At 47.3% G+C, this 18305-nt stretch overlaps 4 protein-coding genes across 4 annotated transcripts; 2 read left to right on the top strand and 2 right to left on the bottom strand.

Moving 5' to 3' along the window:
- Positions 1–2762: 2762 nt before the first annotated feature.
- HD556DRAFT_1397119 (uncharacterized protein) lies at positions 2763–3997 on the bottom strand. The gene is made up of 7 exons (XM_041303721.1): positions 3652–3997; positions 3522–3600; positions 3444–3457; positions 3267–3391; positions 3122–3209; positions 2992–3060; positions 2763–2936 (listed from the first exon to the last, which is right to left on the bottom strand). Exons 1-6 carry the CDS (start codon positions 3941–3943, stop codon positions 3026–3028), a joined length of 633 nt encoding a protein of 210 aa, XP_041156565.1. The 5' UTR covers positions 3944–3997; the 3' UTR covers positions 2763–2936; positions 2992–3025.
- A 333-nt stretch (positions 3998–4330) lies between these two features.
- HD556DRAFT_1397116 (uncharacterized protein) lies at positions 4331–4775 on the top strand. Its single transcript, XM_041303720.1, has 2 exons — positions 4331–4409; positions 4472–4775. The coding sequence occupies exons 1-2, from the start codon at positions 4374–4376 to the stop codon at positions 4649–4651; spliced, it is 216 nt and encodes a 71-aa protein (XP_041156564.1). The 5' UTR covers positions 4331–4373; the 3' UTR covers positions 4652–4775.
- HD556DRAFT_1397114 (uncharacterized protein) lies at positions 4695–5534 on the top strand. Its single transcript, XM_041303719.1, has 2 exons — positions 4695–4941; positions 4997–5534. Exons 1-2 carry the CDS (start codon positions 4831–4833, stop codon positions 5198–5200), a joined length of 315 nt encoding a protein of 104 aa, XP_041156563.1. The 5' UTR covers positions 4695–4830; the 3' UTR covers positions 5201–5534.
- Positions 5535–5930: 396 nt separating this feature from the next.
- Positions 5931–6848, bottom strand: HD556DRAFT_774503 (uncharacterized protein). The gene is made up of 5 exons (XM_041311592.1): positions 6742–6848; positions 6617–6684; positions 6477–6555; positions 6301–6410; positions 5931–6252 (listed from the first exon to the last, which is right to left on the bottom strand). Exons 2-5 carry the CDS (start codon positions 6671–6673, stop codon positions 6043–6045), a joined length of 456 nt encoding a protein of 151 aa, XP_041156562.1. The 5' UTR covers positions 6674–6684; positions 6742–6848; the 3' UTR covers positions 5931–6042.
- Positions 6849–18305: the final 11457 nt, after the last annotated feature.

Genomic DNA, 18305 nt, shown 5'->3' with positions numbered 1-18305 from the left:
AGAAGATTTGATCGAATGTGAGGACCGTGTCCGCTGCGTTCGGTATTCGCCGTCTGGTGAACATATTGGCATCGCGACAGAAAGTAATATCCAAATATGGAAACCAGACACGAGCGAACGCGTCGCGAACTTGGAGATAGACGAAGTGATCGACAACTTGTGGCTCGCATGGATACCTGATGGTACACGTATTCTCTCATTGAGCCAAATTGAAGAGGATTGTATCATATGGGAATGGGATTCATCAACCTGGCAACAGGTCGGTGAGCCCTGGGAGGACCATTCCCGCGATATCAGGGCCGTTGCTTTGAACTCTAATGGCACCTTGATTGCCTTTGCATCTGAGGATAATTATGTCCGCCTCTGGCAGCTCTCTGACCGACAAAACATCGCCGTATTCAAGCACTCCAATGAGGTGCACTGCGTCACCTTCTCCACAGATGACAGGCACATTCTCAGTGGAGGTGCAGACAACAAAATATTGAAGTGGCAGGTACCCGAGGATGCTTTGCCGCAGAATGGTCCCAACAAAGAAGTGATACATCAGGTATGTCCTTTTTCATCTCGACGTCTCTTCATCATCTAATTTCACGTCCGTTTGACTTCAAGGCATGTATCCACCTTTGGCTCTCTTACAGTCAATGCAAACATACTTTATGCAGATCCTCGATATAAATCGAGAAGTCCGCGATGCGTGCATAAGTGGAGATCTGCGTACTGCAGAAGAGCTGCTAACCAAAGAGATTGATGCTGATGCCGACAACTACAACTCCTATGCCCATCGCTCAATCATCATGGCGCGACAACAAGATTGGGATCATGCACTCAACGATGCAATCAAGGTAAGATACGCTGGCCCATCATGCCTCTTAATGCAGGCTAATTTGGATCGTATCATAGTCCGTTAGTATCGAGCCCTCCTTTATGGGCCATGTTTCCAAGGGCCTCGCCCTTTGCGGGAAACAGCAGGTCTGGGACGCCACGAAATCACTCGACCTCGCGTTCACGTTCACCAACGCTGATTTAAAGGCGATTCATTTCCTTTTCTTGATCAAGGCATGTAATTTTTGTATTCTGACACTATGCTTCATTACGGGTGTTCCAGGTCATTGCATTGTTCAATGCAAATAAAGATGAGGAGGCGGTGCTTCCTGTCCAAAAGCTAGCTGCCCGTCCTAATGTTGACCCTATTGCTTGTCATGTTGTAGAAGTGAGTATCATACATTCAATCAAGCTCGGATTTGTATGCTCACTACATTTTTTTGCGCTTCGTACACCAGGCATATTTGCGAGGCCAACTAGGAAAAATTGCCATGGAGAGCGCCCTTTACGGGGAAGCCGCTCGCCATTTCGCTGCCGCTGTTAATGCTAGCGTTTCCTTTGCCAAGTTAGACATTCACTCTATGTACGAGGACTTTGTCGTGGTGCGTTGATATGACGCGACCGACAATCTTTTTCATGCTCAACTGTATGTTTGTGAAGCTTTTTGGCTGGGACCTCAAGTCCTTGTGGCAGACCGTAAACCAGCAACGCTGCCATGCACTTATCCTGGACGATCAAACTGGAGCCGCTTTCGAAGCGTACCGATACGTGATGGAGATGAGTGATGAATCTACGAAGGCCATCTTCCTTGATTGGATTCCTGGCAAGTCGTCAGAAACACTACCTCTGCTGGCGTAAGATGCTCACCCGAAATTCTTCCAGCTTTCAATGGGAGGCGAAGCGAGCTTCATGTCGCCTAGGAATTTTTACTTTGAGCAGTTTTCATTCATACCTTGACTCACCTGCTTGTATACACAATTTGCCCTTTGTACTCGTATAGTCTGTTGGCTTACAGATCCCAAATTTTCCTTCTCGCGCTTCCGAGCAGCTTTCATGCTCGTGCATGGCATACGTGACTCCACCTCTTTGTTCATCAGCAGTCGAGATAACGTGCAGACCCGCTGTAGCTTGTGCGTTAATTATCCCAATATAGTGATTCGTAATGTCGCCCATGCCCACGATATTCACTCGTAAATATTTCATCAGCTCTTGATGAATTCGAATGAAGCGCACCCGCTGTCGACAGATATGACGCTGCCGCTCTTAGGCTTATGATGCATATTGCAACATGGAGGTTTATTTGTCATCTCTGATCTGTACCACGGCATTGCCTTTATACACCTAAGTAACCCCTTTGTACACCTATCGCGGTAGCTCATCTGTAACACAAAAGCGGTCCACAGATTCGACGATGGCTACACATTCAGATCCGAGTCCCCACCACAGAATGAATTGCATTTGCACTCGAATGTGCGACCAGTGTGTTTCCAGTGGAGAGCAAGGCACTATCGGTTCTGGTATGGGAATCTCTGATGAACCCTGAACCCAGTGAACTGCCCGTGGTTGAAAAGTGTCTCTATTGGCCAGAAGAGACACGCCAGAGAGAGCCCCGGATCCTCGATGAAGTCTACAAGCTTGCAAAAAAATATCAAAAGGCGCTGGGCCACTGGTACGTTGATCAAGAGAGGATCTGGTTCGACAAACTTGGAGGAACACCCACGGGCGCACATCAGCAGATAAGTTCGAAGACGCCAACAAGATGGTGACTCATGTCTGCGGTAGTGCCCGTGGACCCACACTCATCTGACTCACCTATCAGATGCTTATTAAAGTGGCTTAAGTGGTGGACGCAACCGCTAGCCATATACCAATCTCCATGCGGGTGTGGGCGGGGAGGGCCGAAATGGGTAGTAAATGCTTTAGAAGCCAGGATTGTGGTGTGCAGAGTCTTGGCGGCGGGTGTGGAACGAAGTAGGTGATTTATGTTAGGTAATGGAAAGTATGAAAAGAACCACGGAAACAAAGCGGAGACGAGACGTACCTGAGAGTCAAAAGTTCGTTCTTCCCAGGACACCGTGCACCTGCAGTGATGACGCTCTTGTCACCCGGCTTGACTAATTGTCATTCATGTTAGCATATACCGATCCAGTATTTCCAACTGCGACTGACTCATTCTGTGAGCAAACAACGTGCATATATCCAGTCAGCTTGTCCGACTCTCATGCCAAGAGGTGCGTACTACACGTGATCCACGAACAGTTAGATATCTGCAGCAGAAGCAAAATACTGCGAAGCTCACAAAACGCAAAAATCCCCTTCCTGCCACTCCTCGAAAAACTTGCAGACAGTCCCTTCTTGTATGGTGTTTTATCGTTGCTGAAGCGGACCTACCCACACGACATCAGGTCCGCAGATCGACGGAAGGAAACATGTAAGGGACAAACATCTCTATAATGGGTGACGTCTTTAGGGGGTAACGGAAGAATCTCAGAGTCAACGTCTGTGAGCATGTCAGTGAACGCCTCGATGAACGCCTTGAACTCCTTTTCTACGCGACGGTAAACTGGTTCTGTTTGACAAATAAGCTCAGAGCTTCAGCCTGATGCATAAACCCTGCATACCGTGTAGCTTAAACCTAGAAGCGCAGGATGATTTTCAGTCAAGAATGGATGAACGAAGGCCGTGATAGAAGTGCAAACCATTCACGGTCATTACACGCAGGGTCTTTGAATTTCGCTAGAAAATCAAGCGTGTTCTGTGAAACCTGGCCGGGAGGTACTTTAAAACCGGTAAGTTGATCATCCCTGAGGCAGAAAAAGACCGACTTACCCCAGCCTGTCTTTGGAGCTTGCACAACGCGACCTACGACTTGCTGCCCCTCCTTCGGGTCTACATCGCTACCATCTACATCCTCTTCATTTTTCACATCATCTTCCTTGGCCTTGCGTTTGTTACGCTTGAGTTTGGGTTTCGAAGGCGAGCTGGACTTGGAATTGGAAGAACGGATGCGTTTCTTGGGCGGCAGGTCGTCGAGGGCGTCGCTGTGAAGAGATTCGGGCTCTGAATCTTCATTGGATAACTGAGCGCGCTTGCGAGGCACAACTTTGCGTGTAGCTGGCATAGTAATGGTATTCAAAGTAAGAATGGTTTGAACTTTGCTAAAATCCAGTGCAATTGCAAAGACTGAGACTATTAGTAATACACAATCCCTGTCCCTACCCTTCTGCCGTTCCTTTATAATAGGTTGCATCTCCCTGTTCTCACTATGAGCATTAGTCTCTCTTCGCTCTTCTGTTTCACGCCATGGCTTCATTCTATTCCACTCAGGTACGCTTTCAAAACTTGGGAATCCTTGCCGTATGACTCAATTACGCCGCCCTTTCCAGTCATATGCGATTACTGACCTAAGAGTGTTTGAACCCTCCCCGAAGCCCTTCGTTCCACGTCTCTCGTAATGAGGGTTCTCTGTTTTTTTGGCACTTGGACGCCCAAATCTTGATGATCATCGGAAGTCGCTGCAATCAGAACAAGCCTTCGAAACCGTTAGGAGCATGTTGTGCTCTATCCTGGCCAGTACTATCACCACGGTAAGCTATCCAACTCCACACTCGTCACGAACTGAAGCCGACGCTGACACGCTCTCATAAAGGCAAGTGTCCTCCTCGCTATAAGCGGTGTTTTCGTCAGCACAGGCTCTCCTGTGTCATACTTCGACTACACGTCACCCGTTCCCTATTGTCTTCTCTTTATATCACTCATGCTCGCCATGCTCGCGATGTTGACGTCTGGCTCGAGCATGATACGTTGGCTGCACGCCGATCGGCACTGAACTCAAGAAGTGAGTTTTAATCTCGTCATGCTGATTCGGACACCGGCTGACCTAAATATAATCATCCACTCAAGCAAGGCGATTACTTTGTCTTGTACTACCTGTTGTCGATAGTCACGCCTATTGTCTTCATTGTCTGCTCCCATGTTCTGCGGGTCAATAGGGAAGGCGACTACGTGATGGTCTTGGGGAGCAAGGTTTTCAAGGAGACCAGCAGTGAGGAATGGCCTTTGCATGCCTGGGGCCACATTTACCATTGTTACTCCTGCCTCCGCACGGCGTGTAAGACGGTACGTATCTATACCATGCACCCGTGAGTTAGTAGCCTAAGTTTCAGTTCTCCAGATGGACGAAGTCATTTCCATGAACCGTTTTGCCTTGTTCTCCGAGACAGCGCTCTCCCAATCGTGTATCAAGTACGAATACGGCTTCGACGGTGCGAAAGAACTTATCTTGGCGGGTTTCATTCCCAGCGACATACCGCTCTCCTCACCTCGACATTCCATCATCTGCGTGGATAGTGGTTCTCAGTCGTTCAGGCCCATGTGAGAGGAGACGAAGCGCAACCTGTCTCTGTACGGCTCTCTCTATCTCTCAGCAACGCTAAAGCACAAGCCTTTGTCAATGGTTGCATCCGACATCCTGAATTGTCTCGTATGGGCTCTCAGTTCATTGCTGATAATGATCCAGGTTTGATGTCTTATTTGAGCACTACATACATTAGAATAGTGTAAATAATTGACAGAGTATGGGATTCAGTTGTGAACGCGGTTGGTAACCATGTGCGAAACGACTAGCGCGAAAGCGACGACATAATAAATACAAGAGCACCGAACACCTTCGGACGTTGCGTGTCTTTTCCTAGTGAACTACAATAACAGGTGTCTGTATACTACATTCGCCATCGTCTTTTCTTCGGTTCCAGCAGGAAATAGCGCCCGAATGTCTCTTCGACATCGAACTCTCGATAGCGCAGTGTAAAGCTGACCGTGCGCGAACTGATCTGTACGTAGGTGCAGTACCGCTTTCTCAAGCGTGAGTCCTTGACATCCGTTGAACGTGGTGGCATAAGCTGGTCGCAGGGTAAGATGCTTTCGGTTGACGGTCCAGCTTGACCTCGCAGGATTGAAAGAGAATGGAGGCAATGTCTCTCTCCTGTGTGAGGCATCTCAACTTCCACTAATTTGCGATGCGCACTCGTGCACTTGGGCTCAAAGCCTCGGCTTAGGCTCGGCCTGAGGGGGGTTTAGGCTCACCAGATTTCAAGCCTGAGCCGTGAGCCCAAGCCGGCCCAAAGCCGGGGCTTAGGCCCATGCAAGCCGCGGCCCACATGCTGAAGTGCTTGTAATCAATGTCCGAGCTCCACCATGCCGTTCCCAACACCACGAACATCACGCGCAAACGCCCAGCACACGTCGGCAACTGCTGACGTGGCTCAGACGAATACGGACGATGGACGAGAGCAGGAGAAGGGAAGGAGAGAACGAGGAGAATGAGAACGAGAGAGAGGTGGTGGATGGGACGAGGGCATTGGTAGTGTCTCCTGGATCAGGCTGCATTCTGACGATAAAGGTGGAGTTGACCACTGAGAACAGACCAGCCTAATACACCTGTGAGATTTGGATTGAGATACATAGAAAGCAACACACAATAATGCCCATATCATCATTGGCCCGATCGAGGAAGTCGTCGTCGTGTTCAGTCGAAACTTTCTTGTACGTCGCCGAGCAGCAGAGTGGCGTCGCATGTGCAGCAAACGCTTGAAGATAAAAAATAAATCACCACATTATGTAGCACATAGAGGAACACGAAGAAAATCACGAACGTAATAATAACAGGAGGCGAGGAGAGAAATCAGAGAGCGCGCGAGAAAATATTGATTCGTGAAACTGAGATCTGGTTTTCTGACAGCGGAGTGAGTTATGTCGAGCTCGCGAAGCACAGGACATAGCGCTGGCAGCTCACCGTGGCTTTTCCGTAGCAACAGACAAGAGATAAGGCGTACTGCGACATGTGGACCATCCGAGTCGAAGCTGATAGAGTTGATTTCGAAAGTCAGAGAAAGACAAAAATAGAGCCGGGAAACGTACCTCCGGCAAGGTTTCTATGGCAGTGCCGCTGAACGTGCCAAAGCCGCGGTGCTCAGATTGGGACGTGAAGCGCACCCGTGCAGTTTCGCCATGAATGCGCTCTGTGGCTTCCTGGTATTGGTTGTATCAACGCATCAAATTTAGCCAGGTAGCTAGCACACCCCCAGACAGGACCCAGACCGCACCCACACGTAGACTAGACCTAGAGTTTCCATTTCCCGGACGAAACTATAAACGATTTTGAATTGGCTGACTACGGAGGTCGTAATAATCGCAGGCTTTACACTCTATGCCATCGTGTCTTGTACCTTGTCTCTCGGTTTCGCAATAAAATTTCAACGAGTCACCCTGATGTTGTTGGCAGAATGCTACCGGTGGCAATTGCCAAGCGGCAATTGCCGGCAGTAGGTCAAGAGTCAGCAGAAATACGATTCACAATGGCCCTCCGGGCATCCCTGTACCCTCCATCTTCAGCGCTTCCTTTTTTATAAGTGATACGCCCAGTTTAAGTGGTCAAACTTACCACCTTTTTAATTCCCTCGTACAACCTCCATTATTTTGACCTGCCCCACGCAAGCGGCAATCCTTTGTCATCACGCTTACATTTTATACCATCATTTTTCGTCCTGGGGCGAAAAATGCCGTACTCTTTTGTTCACCTGTTGCACTCATCTATATGCGTCGAAGGGACCATGTTTGACCTAGAAGGAAATATGTACGTTTTCTTTCTGAATGAGAAAATTAATGATCATACCGTAATTTTTCGTCCTAGGACAAAAAATGCCATATTTTTCCGCCCACCTGTTGATGGTGTTCCACCCATCTCTCTCCAGCCATGCCATCTGATGCACGCGATTTCGAGGCCAACATTCCTGTGTTATATTTTTATCTGTTGCCCTGTGAACATGCCGATACATACTCCGGTGTTGGGATCCGACGAATCCGAAGGAAAGAAAGCCGAAGGGAGGAGAGCCGAGGCAGAGATGGAGCAACCGGCCGAAGGATAGACCCAGTGGAGAGGATGTCGAGTGCGAGCGCATCCAAACGGAGAACGAGCACAACGTGTCATGGTCGGCTCGTGCGCTGTCCATCTTTTAGCTCATTTTCACTACATAACTGTACCTGGGACGCTCACCTTATAAGTCCAGGTACTCTCAACCAAACATCTCAGTTTCGACACGAATACTGAGATGTGAGTAAGCCTTTTTTGTAACGCTCGACATTAAGTCTAACATTCTAGTAGAATTCATACCTTTGTTTAGCGCGTCGTAAACCTCCCGCTCGTATTTGTCACAACCCTTATAACGAATTAACGTAGGGGCAGAGACTAGGACTCAAACGAGGATAATCACAAAAGATAAAAGGCAGCAGGTACGTCTTGGATTGTCCACTAGGAGATACAAGAGGTTTGAACTAAAGAACTACTGACTACGACGAGCTACCTATATACACATATTGAAACTGAGACTGAAACTGAGTATGAACTAACTAACCAATCAGAATAATTAAAGGTATCGTACGATTCTATATATAACTATGATGTCATAACATGTGCCGCAGTCGCAGTAAGGCTCTGGAACATTCCAAGAGTATCGCGTGGCATCATGTCTACATCTTCTTCGGCATTGTCCGATAAGTCACGTGATTCTGGTAATTCTACAATAGACGCAATAATAGGAACTTCCTCAACAGTAAACGTATTCTTAGGGACAGGCGCTATGACTGGGCGCTTAAAGGACTTAGAATTTAGGAATGAATAATGGTTCGTATTTGGAACTCGTGACATTACCCCCTCTCTAGGATGAGCGTCATCGCGAATGAAACTAGGGCGAATAAACTTCTTGCGCCATTCCAAAAACTCTTGGGTTTCAAACACCGATTTGTTAATTTTGCGGGGATTTAATGCCTTCAGATTTTGCCGGTGAAATTCTTGAACTTTCAACTGTGCATTTTCAAGGTTTTCCTCAGGTTCCCATGTTGCTTCTTCTATCGGATATCCTTCCCATTCTACTAGGTATTGGAGTTTTGATCTGTGCAGTCTCGAGTCTAGGACTTTTCGTACTGTCCATTCGGAATCGCCTTCTGATACGATCTCTGGCGGCGGACGATGATGTGGAGGTCTTTGGATTAAGGTCGAGGGGGAATGCGGAATGAGTAACTCTACATGGAATACTGGATGAATCTGATATTTTGCTGGAAGGTTTAGGCGGTAATTTACATCACCCGTCTTCTCAAGCACCTCGAACGGACCAAGTCTTCGATCGGAGAGTTTCTTATTCGGTCTTTTCTGATGGATATTTTTGGCATTGAGCCAGACCATGTCTCCTTTCTTAAACTGTGGTGCGTCTTTTACTCCTTTATCGTAGAATCTCTTCATCCGCTCATTTGCCATTCGCAGCATACTTTCTGCATCCTCTTTCGCCTCTTTCATTACATCCACTCGTTCATCGGCTGCAGGTACTTTAGAATTGGAAATTGGTGAAAAGGTGAACTCAGGATCGTATCCGTAGAGTACTTTGAACGGACTATGACCGGTTACAGTGACGGAGTTATTGTGAGCGAATTCTGCTAGCGGAAGCCAGTCTACCCAATCATTCTGGCGGTAAGACGTGAACATTCTTAGATATTGCTCTACTTCTTGGTTTATTCTTTCCGTTTGTCCGTCTGTCTGAGGATGATAAGCCATCGACATGTTCCATTTTATGCCTAGGCGTTTCGACACTTGTCCCATAAACTTGGAGACAAATTGTGTTCCTCTGTCCGATATCACCTGTTTCGGAGTTCCATGGTGTTTCCATACGTTATCTAAGAAAAGTTTCGCGATTCCTCGAGCGTCAACTTCCTTTTTCATGGGCATGATGTGCGTTTGTTTCGTGTATCGATCAACGACAACAAAAATAGAATCGAACCCTTCACTTTTAGGCAAATCTACTATCAAATCACAAGTGATTGATTGCCAAGGTCCTGCTGGTATTTCATTTGGTTTAAGCGGACCATGTGGTTGCGTTGGGTAAATCTTCGTTGCTCTGCATCTATCACAGCCATCTACGTAATCGTGGACATACTTCGTCATTGAAGGCCACCAATAATTTCTGGAAATTAGTTCTAAGGTTTTGGCACGTCCTGGATGTCCAGCCGGTGGAGAGTCGTGAAACAGCTCCAATATCTCTCGGCAGATTTCCTTATCATTTGGAACATAAACCAATCCTCTGAACAACACCAATCCATCCTCCACATTCCATTCTTCGACTCCTCTACGCAATTGTACCGGTGCTGCTTTTAGCGTTTCTAATGCTTTAGCGACTTCGGGCTCTCGTTCTGTGCATTGCCTTATCTTTCTCAGCAATTGTTTTTCTCCTTGCACTAGAACTTGGCCTCTTTTAGCAGCTTTTACAACAAAAAATTCCGGTTTCAACAAAATACGATCAGAATTGTCGTTTTCTACCCCCCCTCTGTGGTCTTCTCTCCGAGATAGACGATCTGCCTTATCGTTGACTACACCAGGCTTATGTTGGAGCATAAATTCATACTCCGCCAGGAACAGACTCCATCTGGCTTGCCTTCTTGTCAATTTTTGGCTCGTCATGAAATACTCGAGATTCTTATGATCTGTCCAGATCTCCACATGATGAGGTTTTCCCTGCACATAGTGCCTCCACTCCTCCAACGCTCGAATGATTGCGAGTAACTCTTTGTCATGGACGTCATAATTTCTTTCTGCATCGTTCATTGACTTAGAGTAATACGCCATGGGGTGCCATAAGTCATCTTCCATCAGTTGAGATAGAACCGCTCCAGTTGCATAATCGGAAGCATCGGTCTCTATTTTCATCTTTTTCTCAATGTCTGGCATGACTAGGATCGGAGCTGATGTAAACCTTGACTTCAGTTCATCAAAAGCATCTTGCTGTTTCTCCGTCCAGTCCCATTTGACATCTTTCCGCAATAAATCATTCATCGGTCTAGCGATGTCCGAAAACCCGAAGATAAATCTTCTGTAGAAGTTGGCAAAGCCCATAAATGCCTGTATATCTTTTACGCATTTGGGTGTAGGCCATTTCATTACTCCTTCTACCTTCACAGGGTCCATTCGAACACCACCCTTCTCCACTATCAACCTGAGGAACTCGACTTCTGACTGTTCGAAGCTACACTTTTCAGGCTTCAGATACAAGTCGTTCTCTTTCAGTCGTTTCAGTACCTCTCGTACAACTTTTCGGTGTTGCTCCTTGTTGCCATTCGTAAATACGAGGATATCATCAATATAGACCACTATGGTCTTTCCATCAATTAAATCTCTGAATATCTTGTTCATCATTGTTTGAAACGTGGCAGGGGAGTTCGTTAAACCGAAGTACATAACGGTTGGTTCGTGGTGACCAAACGGCGTTTTGAAGGCCGCCTTCCACTCGTCTCCTTCTTTCATGCGAATATTGTTATACCCCCATCGTACATCCATTTTAGAGTACATCGTGGCACCGGTTAAAGCGTCAATTAAATCTTGAGATCTCGGTAGCGGGTATGCATTTTTAACCGTTTTCTCATTGAGCTTTCTATAGTCCATCACCGGCCTTAATTTGCCATCTTTCTTGGCCACAAAGAAGAAGGGTGCTGCCACTGGGGATTGTGACTCTCTAATACGTCCCAGTGCGGTTTCAGCTTTTAACCAATCTTTCAAAGTGTCCATCTCTTTGGGTGACAAGGGATAGGGTTTCGCGTTTGGCGGAAGATCGCCATTGTCCTTAAGATCTATCGCATGATCCCATTTCTTTCTTTCGGGAAAGCGCTTAGATTCTTCTTCTGAGAAAACTCCCAGGTAATCGTGAAGCCAATTGGGAACCATCTCTTCGACCGATTTCTTCACCTTCGTTGCCTCTTCTGCAACCTTCTGCTCCGTGGCGACCGAGGCTTTATACTTGATCCATTCTCCAGGATACTCTTCATCTTCTATTTCCTCGACCGTCGCCCTTTTCATCGCCATGTCTTCTTCGTCATCCTCTTCTGTGGGAATCAGATCTGGCATTTCTTCTGTCTTTTTTTGTTCTTTTCTTTTTTCCTTATTTTTTTGTCTTTGTTCCTTTTTTGTAATACATTTAACCGGGCATCTAGAAAGTGCAAACTGTCCAGCATTCCAGTCTATTTCCGGATTATGATATCTTAGCCAATCTATGCCGATAATAACATCGTCGTTTCCTAGGTCCGTAACCATGAAGGCTGCTTCATCCTCAACGTGGTCACCGATCTTTAGACCTAGTTCTGCGAAGTGTGTCATTGATCCCGCGGCATTTAGCGAGCCATCAATATTTTTAACCGGAATAGGTCTTAATAATTTACGACACCGGATCTCGTTCTTTTTTACAAACTTTTCGCTTATAAATAGTGTTGATGCTCCACAGTCCACTAATGCTTTCACATCTGCTTGTCGGTTCTTTCCTTTCAACGTAATCGGAATATAAAAATGCTCAGATTTGGATTTAATATATACTTCTGATACATCCGAAAACGTAGATAGAATGGAGAAACGATTGTTCGGGTCTAAGTTCGCAGACTTTGACTTCGACCCTTCTAAAAACCCTTGCCTTCTTTGCTAGCAGTCCAGTCTTTGAACCACTGCGGCATTGAGTTCTCTTCTTTTGGCACTGTAGTAGCCTTCACCTGCGCTTTTGGCGCGACTGCGTCTTTGCAGTTTCTAGCCATATGGCCTTCTCCTCCACAGCGGTAGCATTTGAAAGATCCAGTCTTTCCTTGGGGTTTGGGGGCCCACTTCTGCTTTCCGGAGTCGACGTCCATGGCATCACTTTCCTTACTTGGACCTGCTCTGGACTCTTGGTTCCTGGGACCTCCTTGTTTCGGGGTCCACCACGTAGTCCTCTTTTTGTCCGCGTCTAGCTCCTCGAAGTTGCGTCCAATTTGGATCGCGTGTTCCACCAGTTTCTTCATGGTGTCCTTGTCCTTGTAAGGGACATGTGCGAGCTGTATCTTGACACGGTCCTGAAGTCCATTTCTGAACTTCTGTCTTTGGTCGTAGTCGGAGAATGAAGTGTGTGCAGCTTTTTGTCTGAAAGCAGCTGCGTACTCTGGGACTGACGAAGATCCTTGTTTGAGAGAATCCAAGTCTCTTATCGCCTTCCCTTCTTGATCTTCCTGCTTCCACATAGCAGAGAAATCTTCATCGAGCTTGTCCATGGTAAGTTTTCCTTGCGCATGTTCCTCAATGTATTTTTGTGCCCATTTGCCAGCTGTTCCTTTCATGAACGATAGCATGACCGAGATTCTTTGTTTTTCGGTGATGTTCGGCCATTGTGTTTGGTACAGGCAGATTTGAGCAACCCAGGTTTGTGCGTCTATGGAGTCCTTCTCTCCAGTGAAGTCTGTGGGTTTAGCGAATTTGATGTTTGCGGTATTGTTTCCCATCATTACAGCCCCCGCTGATCCGAATGATGGTTGTGCAGCGGCTCTCTTGACCGATTCATCCTCCTGCGCTTTCAAGCGTAATTCCAGGTCTCCATTTTTAGTGGCTAGTTCCTGGTTCTTTTGCTCTAGCTCTGCTATTTTCTGCAGAAGGATGCTACTGGTAGCGGAGATTTGGTCCTGTACGTATTGTAGGAACCATTGCTCCTGAGTTTGCGCCGGTTGTGTTGGTTGAGAAGACATAGTACCAGTTGTGTTCTGGAACCCGATTTACTGATGTCTTTGAAGAGCTGCTCGTAAGGGCTCTTCCGAAAGGGAATGATGATGAAAAGAAGAAAGTTATGTAACAGAAAACTGAGCGGTCCCCGATATCTGATCGGATCTACCACTGGCTCAGGGTCAAGGGGTTCTGGTAAAATCCCACACTGACGCTTCCCTAATACTAACTAAGAAAAGATACGTAAACTATACTCGATCGAGTGGGAAAAACTAGAGACAATGCAATCTCCGTTTTGAGGGTACAAGCCTAGGACAAGTTATCACTCTTCCAGCCGAAGCTTACAAGTGCGAGTCTCACTAGGGTATGTCTCTAAATCCTCGTAGGTCGAAAGCACGGTTTGTCGTCTAGACAGTTCCGCTATTGACTCGAAACGAATGCCTACGTGCGTGATGAAAAAGGATAGGTAGAAGGAAACTATAGTAACGTTGAGCAGGCAGGGTTTTGGGCCAGCACTCAAAGTTGTAGTGAGACGCCTAATGTCGTCAACACCTCCGTATACTGGCGGCTGTAGTAAGACAGGGCCTGGTATAGGACTACTAACTAATAAAGCGGATAGGTATGAAAGTTGCGCTCAAATGAGCAAAGAATGATGAAAGGTCTCGGTTGTTTAGACCGGGCAAAGAGTAAACGGCTTTGTTTGAATGTTGATATGGAAAGACTTCCAATATGAACAAGCAAAGAAAGAGATGTGCGAGAGTGTAACGCAAGAGTCGGAGTCTCCTATAGTTCAAACCTAATGTCACAACCCAATAACGAATTAACGCTGGGCAGAGACTAGGACTCAAACAACAGAATAATCACAAAGAGGATAAGGCAGCAGGTACGTCTCGGATTGCTCACTAGGAGATACAAGAGGTTTGAACTAAAGAACTACTGACTACAAGACACTACCTATATACACATATTTGTAACTGAGATCGAAACTGAGTCTGAACTAACTACCAATCAAATAATAAGATGATATCGTACGATTCTATATATAACTATGATGTCATGACATGTGCCGCAGCAACCGTAAGGTTCTGGAACATTCTGTCAGGGTCGTTTGGAATAAAGTTTAGTCCGGCATACTCCGATAAGTCACGTGACTCGTTCATAGGTTCTTTAGGTAATTCTACAATAGACGCCGTTATTGGGACATCTTCAACTATAAATACTTTCTTAGTAACAGGCGCTGTGACTGGGCGCTTAAAGGACTTAGAATTTAGGAACGTATAATGGTTTGTATTTGGAACTCGTGACACCACTACAGTCATCGTCGAGGAGGCTTGATCACCCTCCGGAGCCTTGATTCTTGTTAAAACCACGCAAACCCAATATATTCAAACGATATCGCAAAAAGAACATTATGCCTACTGCTACTAGTGCAATAGATGAAGCCTCTCCTCCCTCTCCGACTAGGTCGCTGAGCACGAGTGATGACGCACACGCAGCTGGACTTCGGTCTGAGCGCGCAGAGCCTCGGAGCAATTCGACTGCCCCTCGAGATGAAGGGATGGGCATGGAGCCCCCCTTAATATTCGGTCTTCGTGACCAGGACGGAGTGGACAACGAGTCCACTCAGGCGACGAGTGCTGTCAACAGCCCCGCCCAAAACAGAACCCTGTTGTTCGACAACGCGGGAGCCGGTATAGCCCACTCCACTAGAAGTGATGAGAGCCTAGGAGCTATAATGAATGAAATACCCACTGGTGTCCCTGTAATCGGTAGACTACGAACATTCATGTCACCCGATAGTAATAATATCCCCCGCCTACAAGCAGTTTTTGACTGGTCAGAGGTGACTGATGATGAAGGACTGGGAGATGTACCCGTATTCCCAGCTCCTAAACCTCCCAGCCACACGCAAAGCGAGACTAAACGTGAAACTGACAACGGAAGTGACAAACCAAAGCTCAGTAAACTCACGAGTCACTTGAAAAATTGGACCGAGTTTGACGAAGAGATGGCTGAGCTCAACCGGCCTGAACCCGACGAATCTGACGAATCCCTCCGCAAGCTGTGGGATGATGATAATCGGGGAGGGTCCATCAGATTCCAGAATTTCGCCCTTAAAGGCTTCCGGAAGGCTGCTAGGGTGCAGTTTACCGAAAAGTGCGGAGAAATCGAAAACCTGCAAGAACGAGTAAGAGAACTCGAATTAATGGTCATTGAAGCCCAAACAAGGGAAGACATGGCCCAAGAACTGGTAAAAAACGCTTACCGTGCGCCTAGCCCCAACAAGTTCCCCGTCGCAGACGTCGATCAGACTCACTTCGAGAGACCTGAGAACGCTACCCAAAACATTAGTGAACAGAAGGTCACCGTCAAGGAAGACAATGACCCACCAAGCATAGCCGCAAATCCCCCAATGAGTGCTCCGCAAGTCGAGGTCGTCGAACCACTGATGGACACAAAAAGTCAGCCAACTAGGATGACAAGGGATGATACCAGATACTGGCGAGCATCGTCGTTACTCCCAGACAGAAGCTCCGTTAAAAGAGCGATGGCTGGTAATGACCCGAGCGAGTCAGACCCGTCTGACTCGTCATCCGAGTCAGAAAGTGAGGAGTCGTCCACTGAGCCGTCAGAAGATGAACGGTACCTAAGAAAAGAGAAGTCCCGTAAGCCATCCAAGCGGACGTCCCAGGTAGCGGACAAGAAGAGATTGAGGACAGCACAGACGCACCTTGACGAAAGTGAGTCTAGCAAAGACTCATCTGACGATCCCAACGCAAGAATCCTTGCTATGGAACCCGAGTCAGACCACTCTAGTGACTCGGAAACCACAAAACGTGGAAAGCGCGCCGCAAGGAGGAAACACAGGGCCCAATTGAACCTACTAAAGTATCAACAAGGGTTTCTCAAACACGAGCCTCCCTTCACTTACAATGGTGAAGTTAACTCGTCAACATTTAAGAAATGGGTGCGCGAGGTACGCGACTGGAGGGACCGTGCTAAGCTGTCCACCAAACAGAGCCTTAAGATGCTTGGCAAATACCTTGGTGGAAATGCCTATAGGTTCTATGAGCGTGATATATTAGATCTAAAGAAACGATATTCACTCACGGAGTTCTTTGAGCACCTATTTGACTACATCTTCCCCACCGACTTCCGGATGATGCAGAGGCAGAAGTTCCTTGACTGCAAGCAAGAAAGTCGTCACTCCGTTCGAGACTATATACGGCGCCTCCGGGAACTCGCGGATACAGCTGGGGACGTAGGAGAGTGTGAATTGGTGCGGCAGTTCTGGATGAACTGTAAGCCTTTCATTAAGGCGTCTCTTGTAGACAAAGGATACGATCCTAACACTGTCAGTATGGACACGATCGAACGGAAAGCGCTACGTACCGAACGAGCGTTCCTTGAAAACTTAAGAGACCCCAACGTTCTCATCGCCCTAAACCCCACGTTGGCCGCTGGAGCTGCTGACCACGAGTCCCGAACTCAACGTCGTGATCGCCACGGTAGCCGAAGAGATCATCGTCCCAGGACACAATCCCTTACTGCAAACGCCGTTAGTCACAATAGTTCTTCGTCAGCTAGAACTCACCATGATAATAAGAATTCCAGACGTACAGGAAACAGGCCAAATGGCCGTGAATATCCTCCACGTAACGCTAAGAGTACCGAGACCATCTGTAAGCTAAAGGAACTCAATCAGTGTTTTGAATGCGAACAAAAGGGTCACCTGGCCAAAGACTGCCCCAAATGGCACCGGCTGCCTCCTTATCAGCAACCGAAAACCACCTCCCTTCGCTCGAACGCTGTAGGGGTGACGACTGCTGATATCCGGAATGCTGCCATAGCTGAAGGGACGGCCCAAGGTCTCTATGGTTTTGCTGTGGACATGATCAACGACCTAAGCCGACTCGAAAAGTTAGAACATGCTAAACATTTAGTCGTGACTCACCGTGCGCTAGCCAAACTCAGACTGGCCATCCCTCTCCTATCGGATGAGCTCAATGACCCCATTTATAGTCCATTCAGAGGCGACCGTTTCAGCTTGACGACGTGGGGAGACAAGGACACGTACCTCCTGAGCGATAAGCACAATCGCGACGAGTACATTGTCTATTATTCCCAGTTAAGTGACCCCTCCTTCGACATTGTGACATGGCTCACCGTATTGAAACTCTACAACGAAGAGAACCTCGTCAAGACCAGATCGTCCCTTGAACTTTCCAAGATGGGGAACACCACTGCAGGGCCTGAGTACGATGCAACTGACCACAGCGAATCTGATAGCTCCTCTTGGGTGACTTCGGAGTGGGGAAGTAGTGACTTCAAGGAGAGTGACAGTGAGAGCTCAGAGAATGACCTACCTGGACTAGAAAGTTGCGAATCCAGTGACGATGAGGAGACTGAAGAAATGAGTGAGTTATTCTGTGGAATGTCCTCTCGTTCAAAGGTTGACTTACCCGAGTTACGTTCCTTGCAACGACAGGCTGCTAGACCGAAGTCTACCTCGCGTATATTACCTAAATCAATCGTTGTCGTAATCCTGTTAAATGATAAGCCATGTCGAGCACTACTCGACTCTGGATCACTCACCGATTTCGTCTCAAGCACAATTGTAGACCAGCTCAAATTGCCGTACGAATTACTAGATAAACCAATCCCTTTGCAACTGGCAGTGTCAGGCTCCCGGAGCACTGTCAAAGCTACCACTCGCGCGGAAATGACGTACCAAGAGATCAAATGCACGCGCATCTTTGACATAGCTAATCTCGAATCCTATGATGTCATCCTCGGAATGCCATTCTTGTTCCAGCACCAGGTGCTACTGGGTTTCAACCCACCTGAGATCAAAATCAGAAGTATCGAGCCATTACCCGTGCGTGGCGCGCAGACCCAAGTACTGGAACTTCGTGGCCTAAGTCTGCCCACTGAC

Source organism: Suillus plorans (genome assembly GCF_016647745.1).
Source record: "Suillus plorans strain S12 chromosome Unknown HD556scaffold_58, whole genome shotgun sequence".
Lineage (NCBI taxonomy): Eukaryota > Fungi > Basidiomycota > Agaricomycetes > Boletales > Suillaceae > Suillus > Suillus plorans.
Note: the sequence above shows the minus strand (reverse complement) of the source record. Positions and strands in the feature narration are given on the sequence as shown.

What these genes read in the sequence shown, in the direction of transcription:
- HD556DRAFT_1397119 (XM_041303721.1), bottom strand. Translation starts at nt 3,943, where the DNA reads ATGCCAGCTACACGCAAAGTTGTGCCTCGCAAGCGCGCTCAGTTATCC. An exon ending in AGCTCCAAAGACAGGCTGGG is followed by an intron (nt 3,601 to 3,651) that starts GTAAGTCGGTCT and finishes CCGGTTTTAAAG; the next exon opens with TACCTCCCGGCCAGGTTTCA. An exon ending in GAAGGGGATTTTTGCGTTTT is followed by an intron (nt 3,061 to 3,121) that starts GTGAGCTTCGCA and finishes GATCACGTGTAG; the next exon opens with TACGCACCTCTTGGCATGAG.
- HD556DRAFT_1397116 (XM_041303720.1), top strand. Translation starts at nt 4,374, where the DNA reads ATGTTGTGCTCTATCCTGGCCAGTACTATCACCACG. An exon ending in TGGCCAGTACTATCACCACG is followed by an intron (nt 4,410 to 4,471) that starts GTAAGCTATCCA and finishes GCTCTCATAAAG; the next exon opens with GCAAGTGTCCTCCTCGCTAT.
- HD556DRAFT_1397114 (XM_041303719.1), top strand. Translation starts at nt 4,831, where the DNA reads ATGGTCTTGGGGAGCAAGGTTTTCAAGGAGACCAGCAGTGAGGAATGG. An exon ending in TCCGCACGGCGTGTAAGACG is followed by an intron (nt 4,942 to 4,996) that starts GTACGTATCTAT and finishes TCAGTTCTCCAG; the next exon opens with ATGGACGAAGTCATTTCCAT.
- HD556DRAFT_774503 (XM_041311592.1), bottom strand. Translation starts at nt 6,673, where the DNA reads ATGGTCCACATGTCGCAGTACGCCTTATCTCTTGTCTGTTGCTACGGA. An exon ending in GTTGCTACGGAAAAGCCACG is followed by an intron (nt 6,556 to 6,616) that starts GTGAGCTGCCAG and finishes CTCCGCTGTCAG; the next exon opens with AAAACCAGATCTCAGTTTCA. An exon ending in TCGCCTCCTGTTATTATTAC is followed by an intron (nt 6,411 to 6,476) that starts GTTCGTGATTTT and finishes TTTATCTTCAAG; the next exon opens with CGTTTGCTGCACATGCGACG.